Source organism: Crotalus tigris, unplaced genomic scaffold (assembly GCF_016545835.1).
Source record: "Crotalus tigris isolate CLP2741 ecotype Arizona unplaced genomic scaffold, ASM1654583v1 scf7180000024342.5246164, whole genome shotgun sequence".
NCBI classification, from domain to species: domain Eukaryota; kingdom Metazoa; phylum Chordata; class Lepidosauria; order Squamata; family Viperidae; genus Crotalus; species Crotalus tigris.
In genome coordinates, this window is record NW_024100512.1 from 4,263,148 (window position 1) to 4,284,515 (window position 21,368).

The window sequence follows — 21,368 nt, forward strand, 5'->3', positions numbered from 1 at the left end:
GAAATTTTGGGCTCAACTGTGGCCATAAGTTAACAACTGCCTGTACACAAAGAGGTCCAGTCCATATTTTACGGTACATAAAACATCCCAATGATACTGTGTGGCTTAAAATCTAATGAGCAGCATTTTTTAACCTTGTTAATAATAGTAATCCTTATCAGTCAGCTTTACATTTTCATTCTACCGAAGTGAGAATTAATCTGAGTAACTGTGCACGTAGCAGCTTTTCTATATTCTCACCTTATTAGTGATATACAGTCAGAAACCTATTTCCACGCACATGTTGACTCAGACTAAATCAGCAAGTGTCTGCAATAAAATGATTTAAGATATGGCACTACTAATCTCCATCACCAGGTTTTAAGGTTAATTTACAACGAAAACAGCCTCCAAGAAACTTAGACAGGCAATAGGTTCATGTTACTATAACCAAATGCGGCACTTAAGTATTGTAACTGAGTCAGGGTAGATGTCATGGGTTATATGTCATATGAAAGCATTCTCTCATTCATTTTCCAATTTGTCTCTCCTTAATGTTTTTGTGCAACCCCACTTGATTAGGAAAGTAGGCAAGAAAAGAGTTTTGCAACCAAGGTCAAAAACCATGTAACATGAATACTGTATGATTTATATGTTGCTGTTGGGTTCAATGGGATTTACTCTTAAAGATCGCAGCTGGGTTTCTGCTTATCTGATATAAGCATGATACACATTTGTGAAAAGTTCTTTTTTATATTGCAGAATCACACTCCTACTGGGATCCATGACAATTTTACCCCCCTCTTTCCATGTAAATGTTTTAAGAGTAAAAACTAACAAACAAGCAATGTCCATATGCCTCCATCCCTTGAAAAATTTGAAACTAAGCACCTAAACTAAATGTACTGCAGACATATAACCATAAACACTCACATATCACTATCAATTTGCAATTACACAAATTAATTAAGAACAGGGTTTAAGAAGCTCTAATCTAGATTCTCCCTTTATACTAGCTGCTCAATTACATAATGTTGGAAGGACAAGTTTAAAAAGCACATATTTCTATCAAGACAAATTGTATCACAGGGTGACTTCTGTTTTTAAGATAAATCAAATGATATGTGTAGTATATTTTATGTTTTCAAGCTGCAGCCAAGAACATGCAAATAGCATGTTTTCCCAAAATCTTGGTTAAAGGTATACAACCTTCAAGAATTCTTTAGATAAACAAACTGAGATAAAAGCCTGTGGCAGAAAAGAGATGTATCCCACTTTCTAATGTATATAGTTCCCCAAATTAAAAAAATAAGTTATTTTACAAAGTAGCTGAAATCTCAGCATTGTTGCACAAGATCTTTGGGTGAAATCTCCAAAAATTCTATGAGAAGGCAACTTTTTAAACATATGTGTATATATATTATGTGATCAGGCCATTGTACAAGATGAAATAACAGGGCACGATCCTGTAACTTTAAAGTATAATTAGGCTTGAAGTAGACTATGTCAACAGTCTTAGCCAACAGGTTACCTATTGAAGTTTTTTAGCAGGACAATGATCAGACATGCCCAGGCATATTGTGTTAGTTTTTTTATCACCAGGTTAAAATACAGCTTTATAGGGAAATGATCTTCCATGGTTGAAGGATTCGGAGATTACGGCTTAGAGGGATAAGCACATAGCACCATGGACCACGTCCTGTCTTTCATTTAAATTAACTTTGTTTTTATTTGTATACTCGCTTCAGTATTATGGCACAGAGTGTGGTTTTAAAAGCCTACGGGCACACAAATTCTGTACAACAATTCAGACAAAATACAACTTTAAAATGCCTCTTGATATTTAATGTCTCAAAATTGCAAAAATAAGTACTAGTTGAAAAATGTCATAATTATTGTTATGGAGATTTCCTCACAGTACCAATCTGCAGCTTCAGAAAAATGATTTTGCTCAGGACTAAAGTGAAAGAAGAAAGACATATGTTTATTCAATATATTCATGTCACACAGTTTCACAGACCGCTGGGATTGTCCTTTAAGACTATCCAGAAACTACCATTAGCCCAAAAGGAGCATCCCATGTGCTAAGTGGCCTCCAATTCTGGAGTCATGTGATATCTTATAATACAGTCCACCGAGATCAAAACAGCTTTGGGGGGGGGGATGTTAAAAGGTTGAGGCATTATGTTGTCTGTTTGCCACAGGTGAGCCATACATTTCACAAAATTAGAATCTAAAAGGTAGTTGCATTTTTTTAAATATTTAAAATTTCATTCCCTGTACTGTGAGAGTAAATTGCCCAATGCATTTACTTTCAATCAACTTTTCCTTTAGACAAAAGCTCTGGTAATCTCTTTGCTATGACTAGCCCAGGGCCAACTTCTCTCAAACTCAAATCCGCTACATGATTTCTTGCAATTCAATAATGCTAACTTATGAATTGATACGGACAAGCTCATACAGTTCCCAGGCAGGAAGAATAAATACTTATTTGGGGAATTAAAACAACCTTTGCACCACAGGTTTAAATTCAGTGAGTGAATCTAAAGCAACTCATTAGCGGCTTAACAAGACAAGCAAGCACTTGCTTCAAAGTCTGTGCTTTGGGAAATAATAAAAGGATATGGTATTTCTGAGAAGGCTATCTCTACCTCTCCATTTTCTGTTATACAACTGGAGGTTTTTCAATAAGAAAAGAAAATTTTGAAATATATATAAAATACCTTCAGTAATCATTTTCATACACTAGATAAAGGTAGTAGCAGCTTGAATTTAAACTCACCACTATGCAAATCTGGAATACTTTGGTGCAATAGATACATTAGTCTTTAAACTGCTACAAAACATCAACATTGTTTTTTTTTTTGCTACAACACACTAATTATGGCAATTATTAGAAAGACAATGTAATGTGGTTCATATACCACATTAGTATTATTGACATTTGCCTTGCAAACATTTTCTAAAACAACTTTCTCTGATATGTCAGGTGTTAGTCTACTATTTTGTCATTAATCCCTCCACTAAACATATCTACTCATTCTAATTCTGGATATTTTCACACCCTCTTCCCAATTTAATTCATTCACATTTGGTCAGGGCTAGTGGGTAAGCAACTGACGTAGATAAGCATGCTGGCCAGATTTGATAAGTTTTAGTTTTTAGTAATGTTTTTACTGTTGTTTTTAACTTGCCCCCCCCCCGAGTTCTATATCCAGTAGGCAGACATATAAATTGAATAAATGAATAAAACCAGCCAATATTTCCTTTACAGGCCCCTGGCATTCATATGCTGGGAAGATGGATAAGACAAGCATTCTGTCTACTTCGCAATAACTTTAGCTACATCTGAATTTAAAACAAATAGCTTAGCCTTTCAGTGTTGCTATTGTGGAAACACAAAGGTCTACAACTGCTTTAAAGGGAGCTAGAATCTTTGTAGATTCCTTGGTTCATTACTGCACTTTGTATAACTGCTCTTTTACACCTATATAAGAAATAAGCCTTCTTTAGTCTTTGCTACTTTTCCCCAAAAAAACCCCTTCCTAGCAATAGCTGAAATAGCACATACAATTCAATAGCATCTCACACAGTCTGTGAGATGCCAAAAGATGAAAACCATATTTTTACTCAAATACGCTTGTGTTCTATACAGGTGTAGAATCTTTAAAGAGCCTCAAACATCTTTTGTACTTCTTGAAACTATTCTATGTAACAGCTCAGAACTGTGATCCTCATATTACAAAGGAAGAACAAAAGGTGGCTTACTAAAGCTACCTTATGGCACAGACAAGCTTTTCTGATTTATAGTTCAATCTCTTAAATCACTACACTTGCAACTATTGAACTAGAACCCGCTATGGCCACTGCCGGAAAAAGCAGCTTCACACTCCCTTTCCTCTTGCTAGAAATCAACTGGCCAAGTTTCTAGATTTCTTTCTTTTCCACAATGATCTCCTGTTGACATGCCAAACAACAGGTCTGTGTACTATTGAAACTCAGGGAATAAATTATTAGTCTTATTGCACACAAAGGACAAAAGCAGAGCACTCAGATGGAGTCTACATGGCACTACGTATGACTCATTTTGATCAACCCAGTTTGATACATATGGATTCTTCTTAAAACTTACAAGGGAAAGAGATTAGGTTAGTACAAAGTATGCAGCAAGAACACTTCAAAAAATAAATGGATGTACTAGAACGTGGAAATATTTTCCTTCATTATGAGAGGGAAAAAAAACCTTTTTTATTTAGTTTCATTTTTACAGAAGCCAAAAGCCACACGTTTTCATGACCCATGAAGGACAAGGTGGCCCATTAGAAGTTAGATGAGCATGCAGGATACTGATTCTTCAACTCACCTGCTGTAGGAGGAGGAACAGGAGAGGAAGGTGATGTTAGAGGGGAACTTGTCCCAGACCCTGCTGGATAAGAAATATTCATAATTAGCATGAAGGTAATTTCAGTTTCAACATCTATTTTTTTAGTGAGAGACTTCCAAACTAAAGTGTACCTCCCAAAGTAGTAATATAAAAGGGGCTTCGGGCCAAACTATACACACATATATAGTCATTTGCTAAATTTATATACCGCTAAAATCACAAATAGTTTCTCCCTTAATGCTCTTGTAAATTGGGTCAATCCTGGTCACATATCCAGGTCTATCATGCAGGTATGATAGATTCTGCAGCTGGCTTGCAAAAAGAAGGCGGCTCTTTCTCAAAGAACAAAAAGTTAAATCAGTCTTGAGTCCTTGGTACGCAAAAAGATGCTCAGAAGGAATCCTCCCTAAAACCTCTATAACATTTAGCTCATTGCTATGCAGAGTGTACTTTAGTCGGGCAAGATTCCTGTCTACAGGCGAACAGCAATAAAGAAACTATCCTGTGCAATTCATCCTATCGTTCTTGGTTCCTTGCAGGACATTAGTATTGCTGTTATATATTCCCAACACTAGGAATCTGTTGATACACTCTGGACCAGTTGTAATTTCTGAGTCCAGTGTCTTGCTAACACTGCAATATTTTATCTGGCTAGTAGCAAGATAAGTACTCCGACACCATATAAGACCCCAAATGGCATACCAGCTGAAGCTGGGCAAGGACCCTTCTAGTTATGGCCTCTAATTGTTGTTTCAATAAGACCTGCGAATCCAGGAAGATCCTAAAATGCTAATCGTTTCTTTCATAGGTAGTGCCTGTTTGTCCAAAGGGGGGAAAAACAGTGCTTCACAAATGGTAGTTTTGCCTAGCTTTGGCTTGTTCTTTCCATCCAGACTAGTGATTCTCAACCTGTGGGGTGGGACCCCATTTGGGGTCAAATGACCATTTCACGGGGGTCGCCAAACAACGCAGTCCACCATTTTTTTCCTCTTTTCCTTAGCTGTGCTACTCCCTTTTATTCTATTGGCTTTTGAAAGCCAATAGAATAGACTCTCTTGAATAGAGTCTAATTCTATTGGCTTTCAAAAGCTGTCTCTGCCCTGCTGAGCTCGATAAAAGTCCCATTCTGCAAATGGTGCTGCACCAGTTGAATAGTCCTCAACTTACGACCGGTTGAGTAGTCCTCGACTTACGACCGGTTGGGGGGGGTGGGGCATTAAAAAGATTGAGAACCACTGATCCAGACCTTCATAGCCTCCAAGCTCTGAACAAGAACTTCAATAGCATCTTCCCTCCAGCCTGAAGGGGGCGATGTGTACCACCAGTATAGTCAAGATAGCACTCCAGTCAATTGACCGGCCCCAACAATTTCATACAGATGTTAAAAGGCAGCTGAAACAGGATTGACCCCAGGTGCATCCCATACGATAAGGCACACTGGGCTGACTTCTCAATTTCCACCACAACAGATTGAAACTACACATTGAAGAAGGAACATAACCACTGCAGAAACGTGCCTCCAATCCAAGATCTTCAATTCCCAGTCCCAGCAGGGAATTTTAAGTCTGCTAATAGCTGTGTCTCTTACAAAGGGATACTGACAACCTCCAGGATCCAGGCGGTACATCTTCGTGCGTTTCTGGAAGCAGCCACAATGGGCAGGGATCCAGGATACAATTGGCAATTATTTATTTATTTAGCACATGGTGATGGTACATTAGCCAGGAGACTACAGTGTTAGTACAGAGTAGTTGTTTGGCTGTCTATGATTGCTAGTCCATTTGGTTCAGGCTCTCTTATGCTATCCAGGGTGGACCACAGGGGGCAAATTAGCTCTGCACTCAGAATGGTTAACAGCATTCTGAAGGGTCATCTGGGGCTTTTCCCTCAATCGATGTCACCTCATGTTTGGCTGTCATATTTGGGCAGGTCCAGCACTGGTTGGGTTTGTACTCCAGCACAAACCACGTATATCAGAGGTCTCCAATCTTTCTGGGCTCAAGGACCAGAGGGAAGGAGAGCAGCTTCAAAATTGATGTGCATGCGCAAAGAGGCCAAGCAAACCGCCTGGGCTAGCGGCACAAGCATAAACGGGCTGCGGAGACCCGCCCCATGCTAGCATTCCCGTTCGTTCCCACGTTCCCATGGTGCTCCTTTGGAAAAGTGGCAGTGGTAAGTAAGCCCTGCTCTTTATTTTCATAATAAGAAAAACTAAACCCCAGGAATTCCTAAATATTGCAGCTTATCCTTACGGAGAAAGCTTCCCCAATCCATGGCCAGAACAACAAGCAAAACCCCGGAGAGGCCACAGGCTCTCCCTATGAGAAAAACGAACACTTCAGTGCCAGGCATCACAGGGAAAACCAAACTTGGTTACCTGAATTGTTTGAGTTGCTATATTTCATCAACTGATCTTCTCCATTCTCAAAGGCTGAGCGCTTAGATTTCTTCAAACAGCAGAAAGAAAAGAAAAACTCATTAGTTTCCATTTGCTTGGTAAATTGCTGCTCGTATACCAGGTTGCCACTGGACAAGGTTTTATTACACAACTCCCTTTTCTGCCAAGAACTTTCCTAAACTATCTTCCACTTGTGGCCCTTTCTTGCTTTCTAGCCATTTTTTTTTTCTGATTCTTACTTACCAGAAAGAAAAGTATGACAGGGAGGTCATACTGGAGGCTAAAACATATAAGGAACGGCTGCTGGAATTGGGTATGTCTAGTCTAATGAAAAAAAAAGGACATGATAGCAGTGTTCCAATATCTCAGGGGCTGCCACAAAGAAGAGGGAGTCAACCTATCCCCCAAAGCACCTGAAGGCAGGAAAAAGAAGCAACGGATGGAAACTAATCAAGGAGAGAAGCAACCTAGAACTAAGGAGAAACTTCCTGACAGTTAGAACAATTAACCAGTGGAACAACCTGCCTCCAGAAGCTGTGAATGTTCCAACACTGGAAGTTTTTAAGAAGAGACTGGACAGCCATTTGTCCGAAATGGTGTAGGGTTTCCTGCCTGAGCAGGGGGTTGGACTCGATGACCTCCAAGGTCCCTTCCAACTTTTTATTATTATTATTATTATTATTATTATTATTATTATTACTATTATTATTTAGATTTGCCTTTTGATTGGTAGCACTAGCAATGAGAACCATCCTTGATTTCAACCTGGCATTCCATTCCATTTTACTTAATTTTAACCCAGTTAGCATTTACTGTACAATTAAGTATGGTTTGCAGACTATGAATAGTAAATGGACCCCAAAGTTTAACTGCAGTTGCAGATCATCAGTATTAAAGCTGTGTTAAAACTTCATAGTCTGAGTCTTCCCATATCATTACATTTGATAACTGACAACTGTTTCCCCATGCAGATAACGTGGAAAAGGGACAGATGTCACAGGCAGAAAGTTTCCTGCAACTGCAGATTTTTTTCATGGAAAACTCTTTCTAAGAGTACCAATTTGGCTCAGAATAATGTAGTATGCCACATTAACAGATGACTAATATGAACCGAGAGCTGCCATTTCAGGATATAATGTCTTTTGGGGGGGGGGTGAGAATTTCTACACAAAAAAAAATCAAAATATAACTTTATCTCAAGAAAGCCATACAGGTGACATAGGATTATTGCAAGTCAACGAGAAATGGCAATATCTATATATCTAAATCCCAGGTTATCACAAAAAATTGTATGCTTTTTCTCAGTAGATATTGGAAGAAAAGAAATTCGCTTTCCAAATTTTCTACAATACTTCAAATTCTTCCAAGGAACAGTTGACATAGCAGTTCAGGGTTGTTTAAATATTTGTTAAGAAAATATCATTGGAAAAACTGGTTGGAAATATGCTGCATTTATTTTAAGCTGGGCAGGGCCTTACTTTCCGTGCCAAGATTTTCCTCCTTTTTTTCTCTTCTTCTGAACCATGATGTGATTGAGCTCTTGTCAATCTTCTGTGCTGATGAATCTTTCAGTGGAAAAAGAAAAGTATGGACTTAGGACAAAGCATGCTACATTTTAAATGCAAAAATCCCTAATACCTTCTTAAATCTCCTTTGGTACATTTATTTATTGCTTCGTTTGTTCGTTTATCTGTTAAATTTCTATGCTGCTCATCTTGTCACTTTTCTTCCTAAAATGGCTTTTCTTTCTTTTAAACAAATGGCTGAGTCCTCAGCAGAAGACAGGCCTCTCCATGAAAATACATTCTTATTTACATATTATTTGCTGTGCTTCTTATTGCAGCGTATTACAAATGTTGATCATGGGAGCATAGAATAAAGTTTATAAGTTACCAGTTTCTGTTCTTCTACTAGTCTCTTCTCTATACATTCTTTGGCAATCCTTAAAGCTTCTTTTAACTTGGCTGGAATCTGATAAAGAGAGAAAAGTTTTCAAAATTACAATCATAGATACTGACACCCATATGGAAATGTTCATGTTAATTAATAGTCAAATGAAGCCCTGTAGCAAAAAAGAGCAAATCCTCCTGTTTATTCTGATTAATATAATGCAAAGCAGGATTTTCTCTCCACAAAGAATGGAGAAACAAGATCAGAAGCAGAAGAGCTAAATATGGGACTGTTGAAAATATTTACTGAGGTAAACAGAAGAATCAGTTAAGTTTATTAATGAGATCAAAAATAGTAACTTTTGCTGTGACTAAAGCTGACATTTATTCCATTCTATTCCTCCTCTGTCTTACTTGAACCATGCTATATGAAACTCTCAATTAACCGAAGTCACAATGGAAACCAGAATTCAATATTTTGGACCCTCTTGTGATGCTCATGCCTTGTAAAATGCTGTAATGCAACTTGGAATGTAAGCAAAGTGAATTGTAAAAGGCACGAATTATCATATGAAAGAGTGGAGGGGGAATATATTGAGTCTCCTCTGTGATGCTAAAAGAGGGGGAAAACAGAACAGATCTGAATGAAACACTGTGTTGTATAGTTGATGAATTCATGCAAGAAAGTAAAAGTGTAGGTTTAATTAAAAATAAATAGGTAATATGTATGTTAGAACATAGGAACCACCAAGATGTGGTAGGAAATCAAAAAGATGATATAGCATGTTATACTCTAGTGAGGGATATTACGGAAGAACCAGTTATGAGTTTTAGAAAAAAATGTGAATCATTGTAAACAAATATTATCCAAGGAAAAAGTTTTTCATTTATTCTGACATGAATGAATGTATGAAAGTGAGTATTTATTTATACTCTTTCATTACCTTCACAAATAACTCAAGGCAGCGAACATATCCAGCACTCCTTCCTCTTCCTATTTTCCTCACAACAACCCTGTGAGGTGGGTTGGGCTAGGAGAGAGTGACTGGGCCAGTCACCCAGCTGGCTTTGATGGCTGAGGCAAGACTTGATTTCAGAGTCTTCAGTTTTCTAGCCTTGTGCCTTAACCACTAGACCAGTGGTTCTCAACTTGTGGGTCGGGACCCCATTTGGGGTTGAACGACCATTTCATGGGGGTCGCCAAACAACGCAGTCCGCCATTTTTTCCCCCTTTTCCTTAGCTGTGCTACTCCTTTATTCTATTGGCTTTTGAAAGCCAATAGAATAGACTCTCTTGAATAGAGTCTAATTCTATTGGCTTTCAAAAGCCAATAGGAATTGTCCAGGCTGTCTCTGCCCTGCTGAGCCCGCCAAAAGTCCCATTCTGCAAATGGTGCTGCACCAGTTGAGTAGTCCTCGACTTACGACCGGTTGAGTAGTCCTCGACTTACGACCAGTTGGGATCGCGGCATTAAAAAGGTTGAGAACCACTGCACTAGACAAACTGGCTCTCTGAGACAGTGTCTATGAAATGAGTGAAAAAGTGATTACTATAGGCCAGGGTCAGGCAACCTTGGCTCTTTTATGACTCATGGACGTCAAGTCCCAGAATTCCTGAGCCAGCATGGCTCAGTTTGGAAACCTCTCCCTTTCTCCTCAGCAATGGCTGGCTCAGGAATTCTGGGAGTTGAAGTCCACGAGTCATAAAAGAGCCAAAGTTGCCTACCCCTGCTATAGGCTGTTTAGAAACTCCAAAATGAAAGAGATGAATGATTTAGAATAAAGTTTGTTTGTTTTGAATACATGGCAGATTTAGTAGAAGACACAAGTGTGATCAGAAGTTTTGTGGGACACATCATTCATTTCTTGATAGCGTTAATAGCAGGCTTTAGGAAAAAAATGGGAAAAAGGAAAACAGTGGGGAAAAAAGTGAAAGTAGAGAAACTGCAGGAAATGAAAGTACAAGTCTTGTATGAAAAGGTAGTAGGAGATACATTTCTCCCCCAACATAATGAATGGAAAGAAGGCATGGAAACTTCATGGGACAAAAATAAAAATAATTTTTTTTACAGAATGAGATAGAAGGTGTGAAGTTTTATACTAGGAAATATACAAAATGATGTGGAATGGAATGATAAAGTGGGAGAAACTGATGATAAAAATGCCCATAAGTGTAAGATGGAGAGAGAGGAAATTACATTATATAAAGTGTACAAGGAGAAAAATATAGTTTTAAAGAATGTTGTCAAAGAGAGCAAAGGACAGCTTAAATTAAAACAGAGAAAAAGGTAGATTAAGTCAGTTTAGCAGTACAGAATTACTAAGATCCCGAGACAATCAAAATCTGGAGCTGCTTTGAAGCAGATGCAGAATCCTAATGTGGAAGTGGCCTAAAATGACATAACGATCTAGAACAATTGGTGAAGAAGTAGCAATGAGCTAATAATCGTATGTCATGTGAAGCATTGCTAGATTGAAACATACTCCCAAACCAAATAATATCATTCAACTGTACCTTAAACTGTGTTTTTTCTGAATTTGTTAGAAGAACATCACTGAATAACCTAATGGAAATAAAAAAAAAAAACCAGTCACCTGAAAGAAAGCATAACCATCCTACAATTTGCACTTGGACTTAAATTGCTTCTTTTGCACAAACTTACTGGAAATGTAGGTACATGGTTTTGTTATACCAGTTGGGTTTAACCAGCAGCTTCAAGTAAAGTCTACATAGGCAGTCCTTGACTTATAACCATTCTTTTTGTGACCATTTGAACTTACAACACCATTGAAAGTGACCTATGATTGATTTTCACATTTACAACTGTTGCAGCCTCCTTGTAGTCAGGTGATCAAAATTTGAAGGCTTGGCAACTGGCATGTATTTATGACAGTTGCGCTGTCCTGGCATCGTGCAATCACACTTTGTAACCTTCCTAGCAGCTTCTGACAAGCAAAGTCAATGGGGAAAGCCAGATCCACTTAACAATCACATGATCCATTTAACAACGGCAATGATTTGCTTAATAACTGTGGCAAAAAATGTAGTAAAATGGGGCCAAATTCATCTAATAACTACCTTGCTTAGCAACAGAAATTTTGGGCCCAATTGTGGTTGTAACTTGAGGATTCCTTCTATTCTGTTTAGGTTTCTGCCTCATTCTTCTTCAAATCATTTCTCAATATCTGTGTGTTCTACTTCATTACTACAGACTTACGGCATTTGTAGCAGCCTGGAGACAGTTGGCATACCGTTCTTCATGGCCTCAGGAGAAATAATAGATTCTAAAACGGTCACTAGAAAGAGAAGAGAGGAGGAAAACAGAGATTCTAATACAAAGTTGGACATAAGGCACCATTCACATGTAGGCCTCACAGTACCTTTTTAAAATCAGATTATGAACTTGGCACAGAGACTTTACTGACTTTTAAATTAGCAAAACTTAATTGTATACTGATACAGGCTACAATCACATAGTGGGAGGAAACTGGGGGCAAAAGATTAAGAATTTCCCCCACACATCTCCTACCACCAGCCCAAAGATTTAGCTTTTCATTACAGAGAAATATCCACGTAGCCTATACATTCCTGCATACAATGCATGAGGTGTCCCCTTGATGATTCTATCAGGAGATGATTCTATCCTCTCATGTGCTTTAGTTTATATCAGGGGTAGGCAACCTTGGCTCTTTTATGACTTCTGAACTTCAACTTCCAGAATTCCTGAGCCAGCATGGCTGAGCTTGGAAACCTCAGCATGGCTGGCTCAGGAATTCTGGGAGTTGAAGTCCACGAGTCATAAAAGAGCCAAGGTTGCCTACCCCTGGCTTATATCTTTGTCTTAACATATGTCTTAAAATTATATGAATAATTCAAGTTTCTGTTTAAAATAAGATGAACACTGATCCACGTTATTCACTGACCTACAGACATGGATGGTGCAGGAGGGAAACTGTCCACTGGAATAGAATCTGGGGGTCTCCCATATGTCATTTCATATAGCAAATGTCCAAAGCAGTGCACATCTATAGCTTCTAAAGTCTACAAGAATGAAAACAAAATAAGACTTGGTAAAATAATTTAATAATATCACATTAATATTGTGCCCCCATTCTCAGTTTGGATGAGTGATGCAAAGCATTTAAGACACAATTAGGTGTGGGGGAAAAAATTTAAAGTATAAACGACAACCATCGATACACATGGACTTATCTAGAGCAAAATCTTACTAAAATGGAGATTGAAGATATTTGTGACGCATCTTTTTTCTAGTCCCATCCCTGGAGAATACCTGATGAAAACACATGGGAGACTACTCCATATTTTGGAATTTTGTATTTATTTAAATTTATTATGGCCGCCTGTTTCAGCAGATTTTTAGGGAGCTTACAAAATCCAATCTCCTACCAAACAAGTAAATCCTACAAAAATAGTCTATTTCTACAGGCCAGTGATAGTGAACCTTTTAGAGACCGAGTGCCCAAACTGCAACCCAAAACCCACTTATGTATCGTTGGGTGCCAGGTGGGCGTAGCCCATTGGGACATGGCTGCGGTGGTAACGGCAGACTGGGTCGGACTAAAAAGTTCAATCAATCAATTCCAACTTTGTGAGATCTTTTCTTTTCCACGAGAAGTTGAAATTGATTGATTGATTGAACCTTTTTTTTTTTTTTTTTTTGCACACGGCGGTGGAGGCCGAAAGAGAAAAGGGTTTTATAAAATCCAGCTGAAGTCTTAGGACTGGGGTGACGGCACGCGTGCCCACAGAGAGGGCTCTGCGTGCCACCTGTGGCACACGTGCCATAGGTTCGCCACCACAGCTATAGGCAGTTGGGATTTATGGTGAACCGACATGAATTTTAATTTATTAAAAAAAAATCCTTCTTTGGTATCCTTTTATTGCATTTTAATTACTCAATTTATGTTATTATTATAATTTTATCTCTTAAAATATATTGTTAGCTCCTTGGAGCACCCTTTATGGTGGGCTACCATAATTATAAATTGAATAAATAGAACTTTGGAGTAGTCAATAGTAGAACTATATTATAATATAAGAAGGCTCATATATGTTTAGGATAGCGGCTCCCAACCTTTTCTATACCCCGCACCCCTAGAATGCTTCTGATATATTCTCACACCCCTTACAAAAGTTCAAAATAATGGCAATGAATTATGCATATACACTATAATTTTGAAAACCCAAGTTTTCGCACCCCCTGGAATATCATCTCGCATCCCTGGTTGGAAACCCCTAGTTTAGGAGATTCTGCTGGCTCTTAAGAAACTCAAACAAAAGAACTCTTAAGCATTTTTACACCGTTTGTTCAACAAGCCTTTTAATTAAAAATATGAAGTCCAAGTCAAGGTAGCTTGAAGAGCTCTCACACAAAAATAGGTGATTTTAGGAATAGCATTATAACAGTGCGAGAAAGCCTTTTCTAGTTACTTTTTTTAAAAAAAAAAAATCCCTCCACAAACTGTTATTATCCTTAATCATGTAATACTGGGATGCACAATTTTGAAACACAAAAATTACACCCATTCGAGTTTTGTCTTGCAAATCATGCCCCAAAACTGACGCCAAGATATAAACTAAAATTTATCTTTCCAAATTACATGGCTTTTGGACTATATAGATTGTGCATCTCTTTTAATAAGTGAGCTCTCCATAACTACATCTTTAGGAAAAGGCAACTGGTATTTGTGCAGCAAATGAATTGCAACTATATGTTTCTTGTCTACTAGAAGAGTCTTCTGGAAAAAGCAGGACCCTAAAATTGCATTTCATAATTAGATAATAGTTCTCCTTCTGCTGCTTCTAGTTGCCTTTTGTGTAATATTTCCTGTTCTTTTTCTTTCTAAGTTGAAAGATGAACTCTTCATTTTGAACACAAAAGGGCAGAAATGTATGATTTACTTTATACTTCATGCTTATATAGAGTTGTTAAGCACTCAATAGGCCCACTCAACCCATCGGTCATAGGAACCAGGGGACATGATTGAATTACCCTAGAGAAGCAGAATGTATGAAGCAATCCACATTTCTGTATGCTTCTTGGATTAAATTATTTTCTCACAACATTAGAAGGCTTTTTGCTTTGTTTTAAACAAACTATTACCATGCATCACATTAAAAATTAATTCCTATCTGCCAAAATATTTGCTTCCACTTACATTAATTTTACGGAATTGTGTGAAGTAGGATCGATAGAAGGACGGGAGCCCCAGAAGAGAATTCTCCAAATCCAGTAACCTACACGTGTCTCCTTCCAGCACAACATTGGAAGCATGAAGGTGGCCATAGGGGAATCCTTTCTCATGCAAGAACTTTAAGACCTAGAGCACCAAACACAAAAAATATTTCAGTCTGACAATCAGAAAATGAACAGCATTTTTCCAGAGATATCCCAGCTTCAACTGCTAAAAACGCCCATTGGGGAAAACAGATGGCATTCATTTAATGACCAATGATTCGCTTAATGACTGCTACAAAAAGGCTGTACTGCTACAAAAATCGGTCACTATCAATGGTAATTCGCTTAACAACCACTACAACTTACAATTAATTCTGGGTTCAATTATGATTGTAAGTCGAGGATTACCTTATCAATCTCATGTTATCCATAGAAGGATATACTCTGCTATACAAGCCAACACTGTGTTCCAAATGGCATATCTCCCTTCTGAATTCTTTGATTAGGTATTTATAATGAAGTTGAAACTCAAATACTTTGGTCACCTAATGAGAAGGAAGGACTCACTGGAGAAGAGCCTAATGCTGGGAAGATTGAGGGCAATAGAAGAAGGGGACGACAGAGAATGAGATGGCTGGATGGAGTCACTGAAGCAGTAGGCGTGAGCTTCAATGGACTCCAGAAGATGGTAGAGGACAAGAAGGCCTGGAGGAACATTGTCCATGGGGTTGCGATGGGTCGGACACAACTTCGCAATTAACAACAATATCTAATATATATTGGATGATTTAGACAAGGATTTAGTGCCATTTCTTCCAATACTTTTTTTCATCCTAAGTATACTAAGCAAGGACAAAATTCTCTAAAAAAAAAACTGGTTTTTTGGAGGGAGGGGATTTTAGATATAAAAATTGTATTTTTAACTTATATGTTTAAAGACGCAGTGAAATATAGTGTTTGGTACACTTGTTATTATCCTCCGACAGATGTAATTTTTTTTATCTTTCAAATGATTATGTCTTGAGGCCCCATCAAAATTCATATAGAGGATTGAAGCTTTTTTACCTCCAAAATTTGTCGGCCAAATGTTTTAATTTGTTGAAGTTCAAGACCTTGAATTTTCTTCGGGTTGCAGTACTTCTTCAGAAATGGATCTTTTGGTTTTGCCTTTCAAAAGAAATCCCTACTATGGTTACAAGTGTCAAATACCAAAAAAAAAAAAAAAAGATCTTATTGCTAATAGCAGATAAAGTGATTCAAGAACTGACACAACTCAACTAACTATGAATCTTTAAACTATTTAAATATGGTTAATCAGTAATTAACGTTGAAATTCTCTCTTGGATAAAAGATAAAATGCCACTGAAGATGCTACTTGCCAGCTCAGTGTTATGTATATTTATTTACTTATTCAATTTTTATAGCCGCCTATCTTAGCTACAAAATTTTTGTATCCTAACAGAGTTGGAAGGGACCTTGGAGGTTTTCTAGTCCAACCCCTTGCTCAAACAGGAAACCCTTACATATCATTTCAGACAACTGGTTATCTAATCTCTTCTTTAAAACCACGGTTAAAGGATGTTGGGAGATGAAATTTCCCAAGGTGCTAATCACAGAAAGGGGGGCTAAATTTATGTGTAGTTACTGCCCACAAAACAGAAGAATTATTATTAATTTATTAATATTTTGTGTCTCTGAGCATCTCTGGGTGGTTTGCAGTTACAAAAAGAGGAAAATAGAATACCACAAAACAAAAGGTAACACCAAAGCAAATGCATTAGTCAAGCTGTAGTCTTAATCAATTAAATCCTAAATATACATGTTGCACATGTATGAAATACATCACCAAATCTATGTTATTTACATTACCTTATAAATAAGGTCTTTTAGAGTTCCTTTTTCACTGAAGTGTCTAATTACTAGTGCACAAGATTCACTGGCTGTAGCAAAAATGACTTTGTAAATATAAGGATGCTGTCCAGAAAATAAAATAAATTAACATTACTTTCATGGAATACACATTTATATAAAGCCTTCCCCAATCCCCATTCCCCAGCAACTTAAATGAGAGTGAATCATGCATTGGAGTGATAGGATCACAATTCAAGATATACTTGAATTAGATAAACTTTTTCTAAGCTGGCTTGCAACATACAGAAAACTTGGCTAGCCATATTATAGATGTGAATTAGTAATACAACTTTAGCCTCTGAGCTTAAGGCACATAAAAGCTTTCATTTTTTGAAAAAAATATTCTAGTGTAGTGGTGGCAAACCTATGGCACTCATGTCAGAGGGGGTACTCAGAGCCCTCTTTGTGGGCACGTGCGCCATCGCCCCAGCTCCGCCTCCCCCTGCAGCTCCCTCACCAGCAGCCCCCCCAGAGGAGAGTTGCCCCTGGGTACGGCCCGCATGGAGCAGCGCAGCCAAGGACATGGCAGCCAGGCAGCGGGGACAAGATTCTACCCTTGATCCCCATTGCGTGCAGATGCTGCTGCGGGATGTGGGCGGAGGGCTTGGCTGCCAAGGCACTTCAGGGCCGCCTGGGCAATCTGCTGTGGCGGGCCATGGAGGTGGTAGGTGGCTCTGTGGGTGGGCGGGGCAGGTGGGTGGGGCGGGGCAGGCGGGTGGGGCGGGGCAGTTTTTGGGCACTCGGTCTTTAAAAGGTTCGCCATCACTGTTCTGGTGGAAATCTGCAAATGGGAGAAAGGGAGGAAAGAAGATAGGGACAAGAGATCCATCTGTACAAAGAATCAGTATTTCCTCTTCATAAATTAAGTTAGATGATAATCTATAGGCCAGTCTCTAAAATCAAGATGAATCATGGACAAATCTTCAGTTGTGATCTCTATGTAATCTATGTACAAATGCTAATTTGCCTGTTTAAAGCTAATTATCTACTTACCGAACAGGAAGAAAGAAACTTGACAGCACATTGAAGATCTCTGTCAGGTAAATATTTATCTGGACCCAGGTCAGCCTAAAAATGTAATAAGTTACTAAATGTTGCAATGTGTAAAAGTGTTGTTATATTTAAATATTTACTTTTGATGTCATTCAGAAATGGAATTGGAGTCACTTCCAATACTTTCATTTGTTAAAAAACGGTGTAGTATTTTTCCCTTATAGAAACTCTTGAGATATGTGAAAGCAGATAAAATGATCACATAAACCCCTTCTTTTTCTTCTTTAGTAAATGCAATTGGACAAGACAGAAGAATGAATTTTGCTTGGCATAGAGGGAACCTAGACAATATTGTCACAGTGTTCAGGATCCAGATGCTATGAGGGCAATTCAAAAATACATCTCCGTTTGGTTATCAATGACAGACACTCACAGAGACAGAACTTTTATATACACATTAGAAAACTACAACATTACATTACTTTTCGACATAACCGCCATTCAAATTGAGGCACTTGTCATAACGTGTTACTACTATTAATTCCTCAGTAGTAGTCGCTCAATGCCAAATCTGGACTATGGGGGGGGGTTGATCAAAAACATCCCAACAGAACTGCTTCCAAAGTTCTTGGGTGCATCTAGCAGTGTGCGGGCGAGCATTATCGTGAACCAACACATCGGAAGTCAGCATGCCCCAACGTATTCTCGATGGCTTGTTCTGGATGGCTCATCTGAGTTTTCATAACATTTCACAGTAGACTTCTGAACTGATGGTCGAACCATGCTCCATGAACTTCACTAGCAGTACTCTTTTGGCATCTTCACATTTGGGGGGATTTTCTATGGCATCACTTCCGGTGTGGTATTGGTTCATGATAATGCTCACCCGCACACTGCTAGACACATCCAAGAACTTTTGAAGCAGTTCTGTTGGGATGTTTTTGATCATCCACCTCCATAGCCCAGATTTGGCGTTGAGCGCCTACTACTAAGCAATTTCAAACCTTGTAAGATGTTATGACAAGTGCCTCAATTTAAATGGCAATTATAATAATAATAATAAAGTTGGAAGGTGCCTTGGAGGTCATCTAGTTCAACCTCCTGCTCAGGCAGGAAACTGGTATTATAAACTGGTATTAACACTTCAGTGATCTTGATTCTATCCCTGTTAATGCAGCCTAGCAATGTGTTGGCTTTTTGGCAGCTGCAGCTCACTGTTGGCTCATATTTAAGTGATTGTCAACTAGGACTCCGAGATCCCTCTCACATTTACTACTATTGAGCAAGGTACCACCTATACTGTACCTGTGCATTTGGTTTTTCATGCCTAAATGTAGAACCTTACTTTTTTCACCATTGAATTTCATTTTGTTAGATAACGCCCAATGTTCAAGTCTGTCAAGATCCTTCTGTATCTTAAACCTATCTTCTGGAGCGTTGGCTATTCCTGCCAGCTTGGTATTGTCTGAAAATTTGATGAGTTCTCCATTTATCCCTTCATCCTAATCATTAATGAAGATGTTGAAGAGCGTTGGGCCCAGAACAGAGCCCTGGGGCACCCCACCACACACGTCCCTCCATGTAAATGCAGTTCCATTGAGGACAACATGCTGAGTCAAAAAGTAATGTAATTTTGTAGTTTTCTAATGTGTGTAATAAAAGTTCTGTATCTGCATGTGTCTGTCATTGATAACCAAACAGAGGTTTATTTCCAAATTGCCCTTGTACATAATGTACTGGCAAAGATCATAGAGTCAGATAAACCGTAAGCCTTCTGGAAAGAAGAGAGACCAGCTAACGTAGATAGTCCTCAAGTCACAACCATAATGGATCCTCTGATAGTCATAAGTCATAACAGTTGTAAAGCATGACCGACCTGATTTTATAATGTTTTTTGCAGGGGTGGTTAAGCGAATACAGCAATCGTTAAGTGTGAATGTGCAGACATTAAAAGAACATGGTGATTGTAAGTACGAAACCATTCTTTCTCATGGGCATGGTTTTGCTGAAAATCAAAAATATTAGTTTTTGGCAAAACTGTGACAAAACACAATCAAATGATCAGGGGATGCTGCAAATAGCTGTAAATGAGGCCATGTTGCAAAATGCCTGAAATGACTGCGAGGGGGGGGGGATCATTGGCACTTCAGATCCAGGTCATAAATACTCTTTTTCAGCTAGGTTGTACCTTCAAATAGTTGCTAATCAACCAATCATAAATCGAGGACTATCTGTCTCTTATTTAGCACTTGTTTTCCATTTCTCCAATTGCTTTCACAGTTTAGCAACAGAAATCTAATGAATCATTGCCAATCAACACAAGATGGTCTTTTTCTATCACTCATTCCTAGTGTCAGATTGCAGGGGGTTTTGTCTTTACAGTAAACAAATGCTTAGTTATTACTCCAGTTTTTCTATAATGTTGATTTAGCAAAATCAGTGGACTGTACAAATGATAAAATGACTGAATATGTTGTCTAGTCTCTCTGCTAATTAATATCTTCTTACAAAAATCAGCCATTCAAGATAAGCCAAGTCAAGAAACAAACCTGCAGGAAATGCTATTTTATTGTTGTAGGATATAATAACAGAATCTTGAAAGCCTGTCCTGGTTTCTCCTCTATCTTATATTAAAGAAAATCAAAATGGACCTATTTTGACTTTCTTTCTCATATTTGCTTGACTCTCTAAACCAGGGCGGGATGCATCATGCTGAAACTGCACCCATCCCATTGCAGGCAATGGGAAAAAAGTCGCGATATGTCGCGACACATCATGTGACATTGCGAGTTTGACACGCCTGCTCTAGACTATGTCATTGTTCTCTAAGTCCCTTTGCAATGACTCTTCCACATTTCCCCTAAGGTCCTCACTAAACTCTTTATAACAGCACAGTAGTTGCTTAACTTTAGAGATACTCAGAGTTTTCTTTTGAAAGTTATTCTTATGCATATAAAGAAAAAAAATCAATGTTGCAATTTTGATAAAAAAATAATGCCTCCCCCCATACACAAAAAAAGAAACTAACCCAACTTAGCACGAGTCGCTCCTTTGGTTGATTCTTTATCCTCATTAAGAAATATTTCTTTCGTATCCTCCAGCCTGAAAAACCATGCAATTCATCAAAATAGGTTAAAATGAGTTGTAATTGCTGTACACCATGCAGAGTCATGCTCTTGTGAAATGAGTGGCCATACAAATGAGAAAGGGAGAGAGACAGACAGAGAAAGGGAGAGAGAGGTATTTTACAATACCATAGGAGCATTCAAAAAAATATTTTTACTGATTGTACAATTCCAAAAGGCACATTGCAAGATAAAAAGAAGAACTGCTGTTTTAAAATACAGTGCAAAGCATCACATTCAGTAATACAGTACGTGATAAGTACCCAGTCAACACTTGGCATTTCCAGTTACTAAGATCTAAAGACTGGAAAGACCCTTTGACTTAGGTCCAAGCAAAAAACAAAAAACACAGCAATTTGTAAATGTTTGTTTTATAGATCAGGACTCTGTTTGGTGAGAGTAGGGAGGAAAGATAATTTAAATCCTTTGTCTCCTGTTATAGTCTAGGGTTGGATTGGAGACCACACAGCAGGAATCTATAAGATTAGT

At 38.3% G+C, this 21,368-nt stretch overlaps 1 protein-coding gene across 1 annotated transcript in view; it reads right to left on the reverse strand.

Annotated features, from left to right (window-relative positions):
• The window catches only part of PXK (PX domain containing serine/threonine kinase like), a 50,619-nt gene that overhangs the window by 6,600 nt on the left and 22,651 nt on the right, over positions 1–21,368 (reverse strand). Inside the window, 12 exon segments of the mRNA XM_039326681.1 lie at positions 4,343–4,405; positions 6,741–6,810; positions 8,240–8,326; positions 8,655–8,732; positions 11,166–11,214; positions 11,869–11,947; positions 12,575–12,692; positions 14,831–14,992; positions 15,916–16,017; positions 16,720–16,824; positions 17,755–17,829; positions 20,783–20,856. Coding sequence (XP_039182615.1) covers positions 4,343–4,405; positions 6,741–6,810; positions 8,240–8,326; positions 8,655–8,732; positions 11,166–11,214; positions 11,869–11,947; positions 12,575–12,692; positions 14,831–14,992; positions 15,916–16,017; positions 16,720–16,824; positions 17,755–17,829; positions 20,783–20,856 — 1,062 coding nt within the window.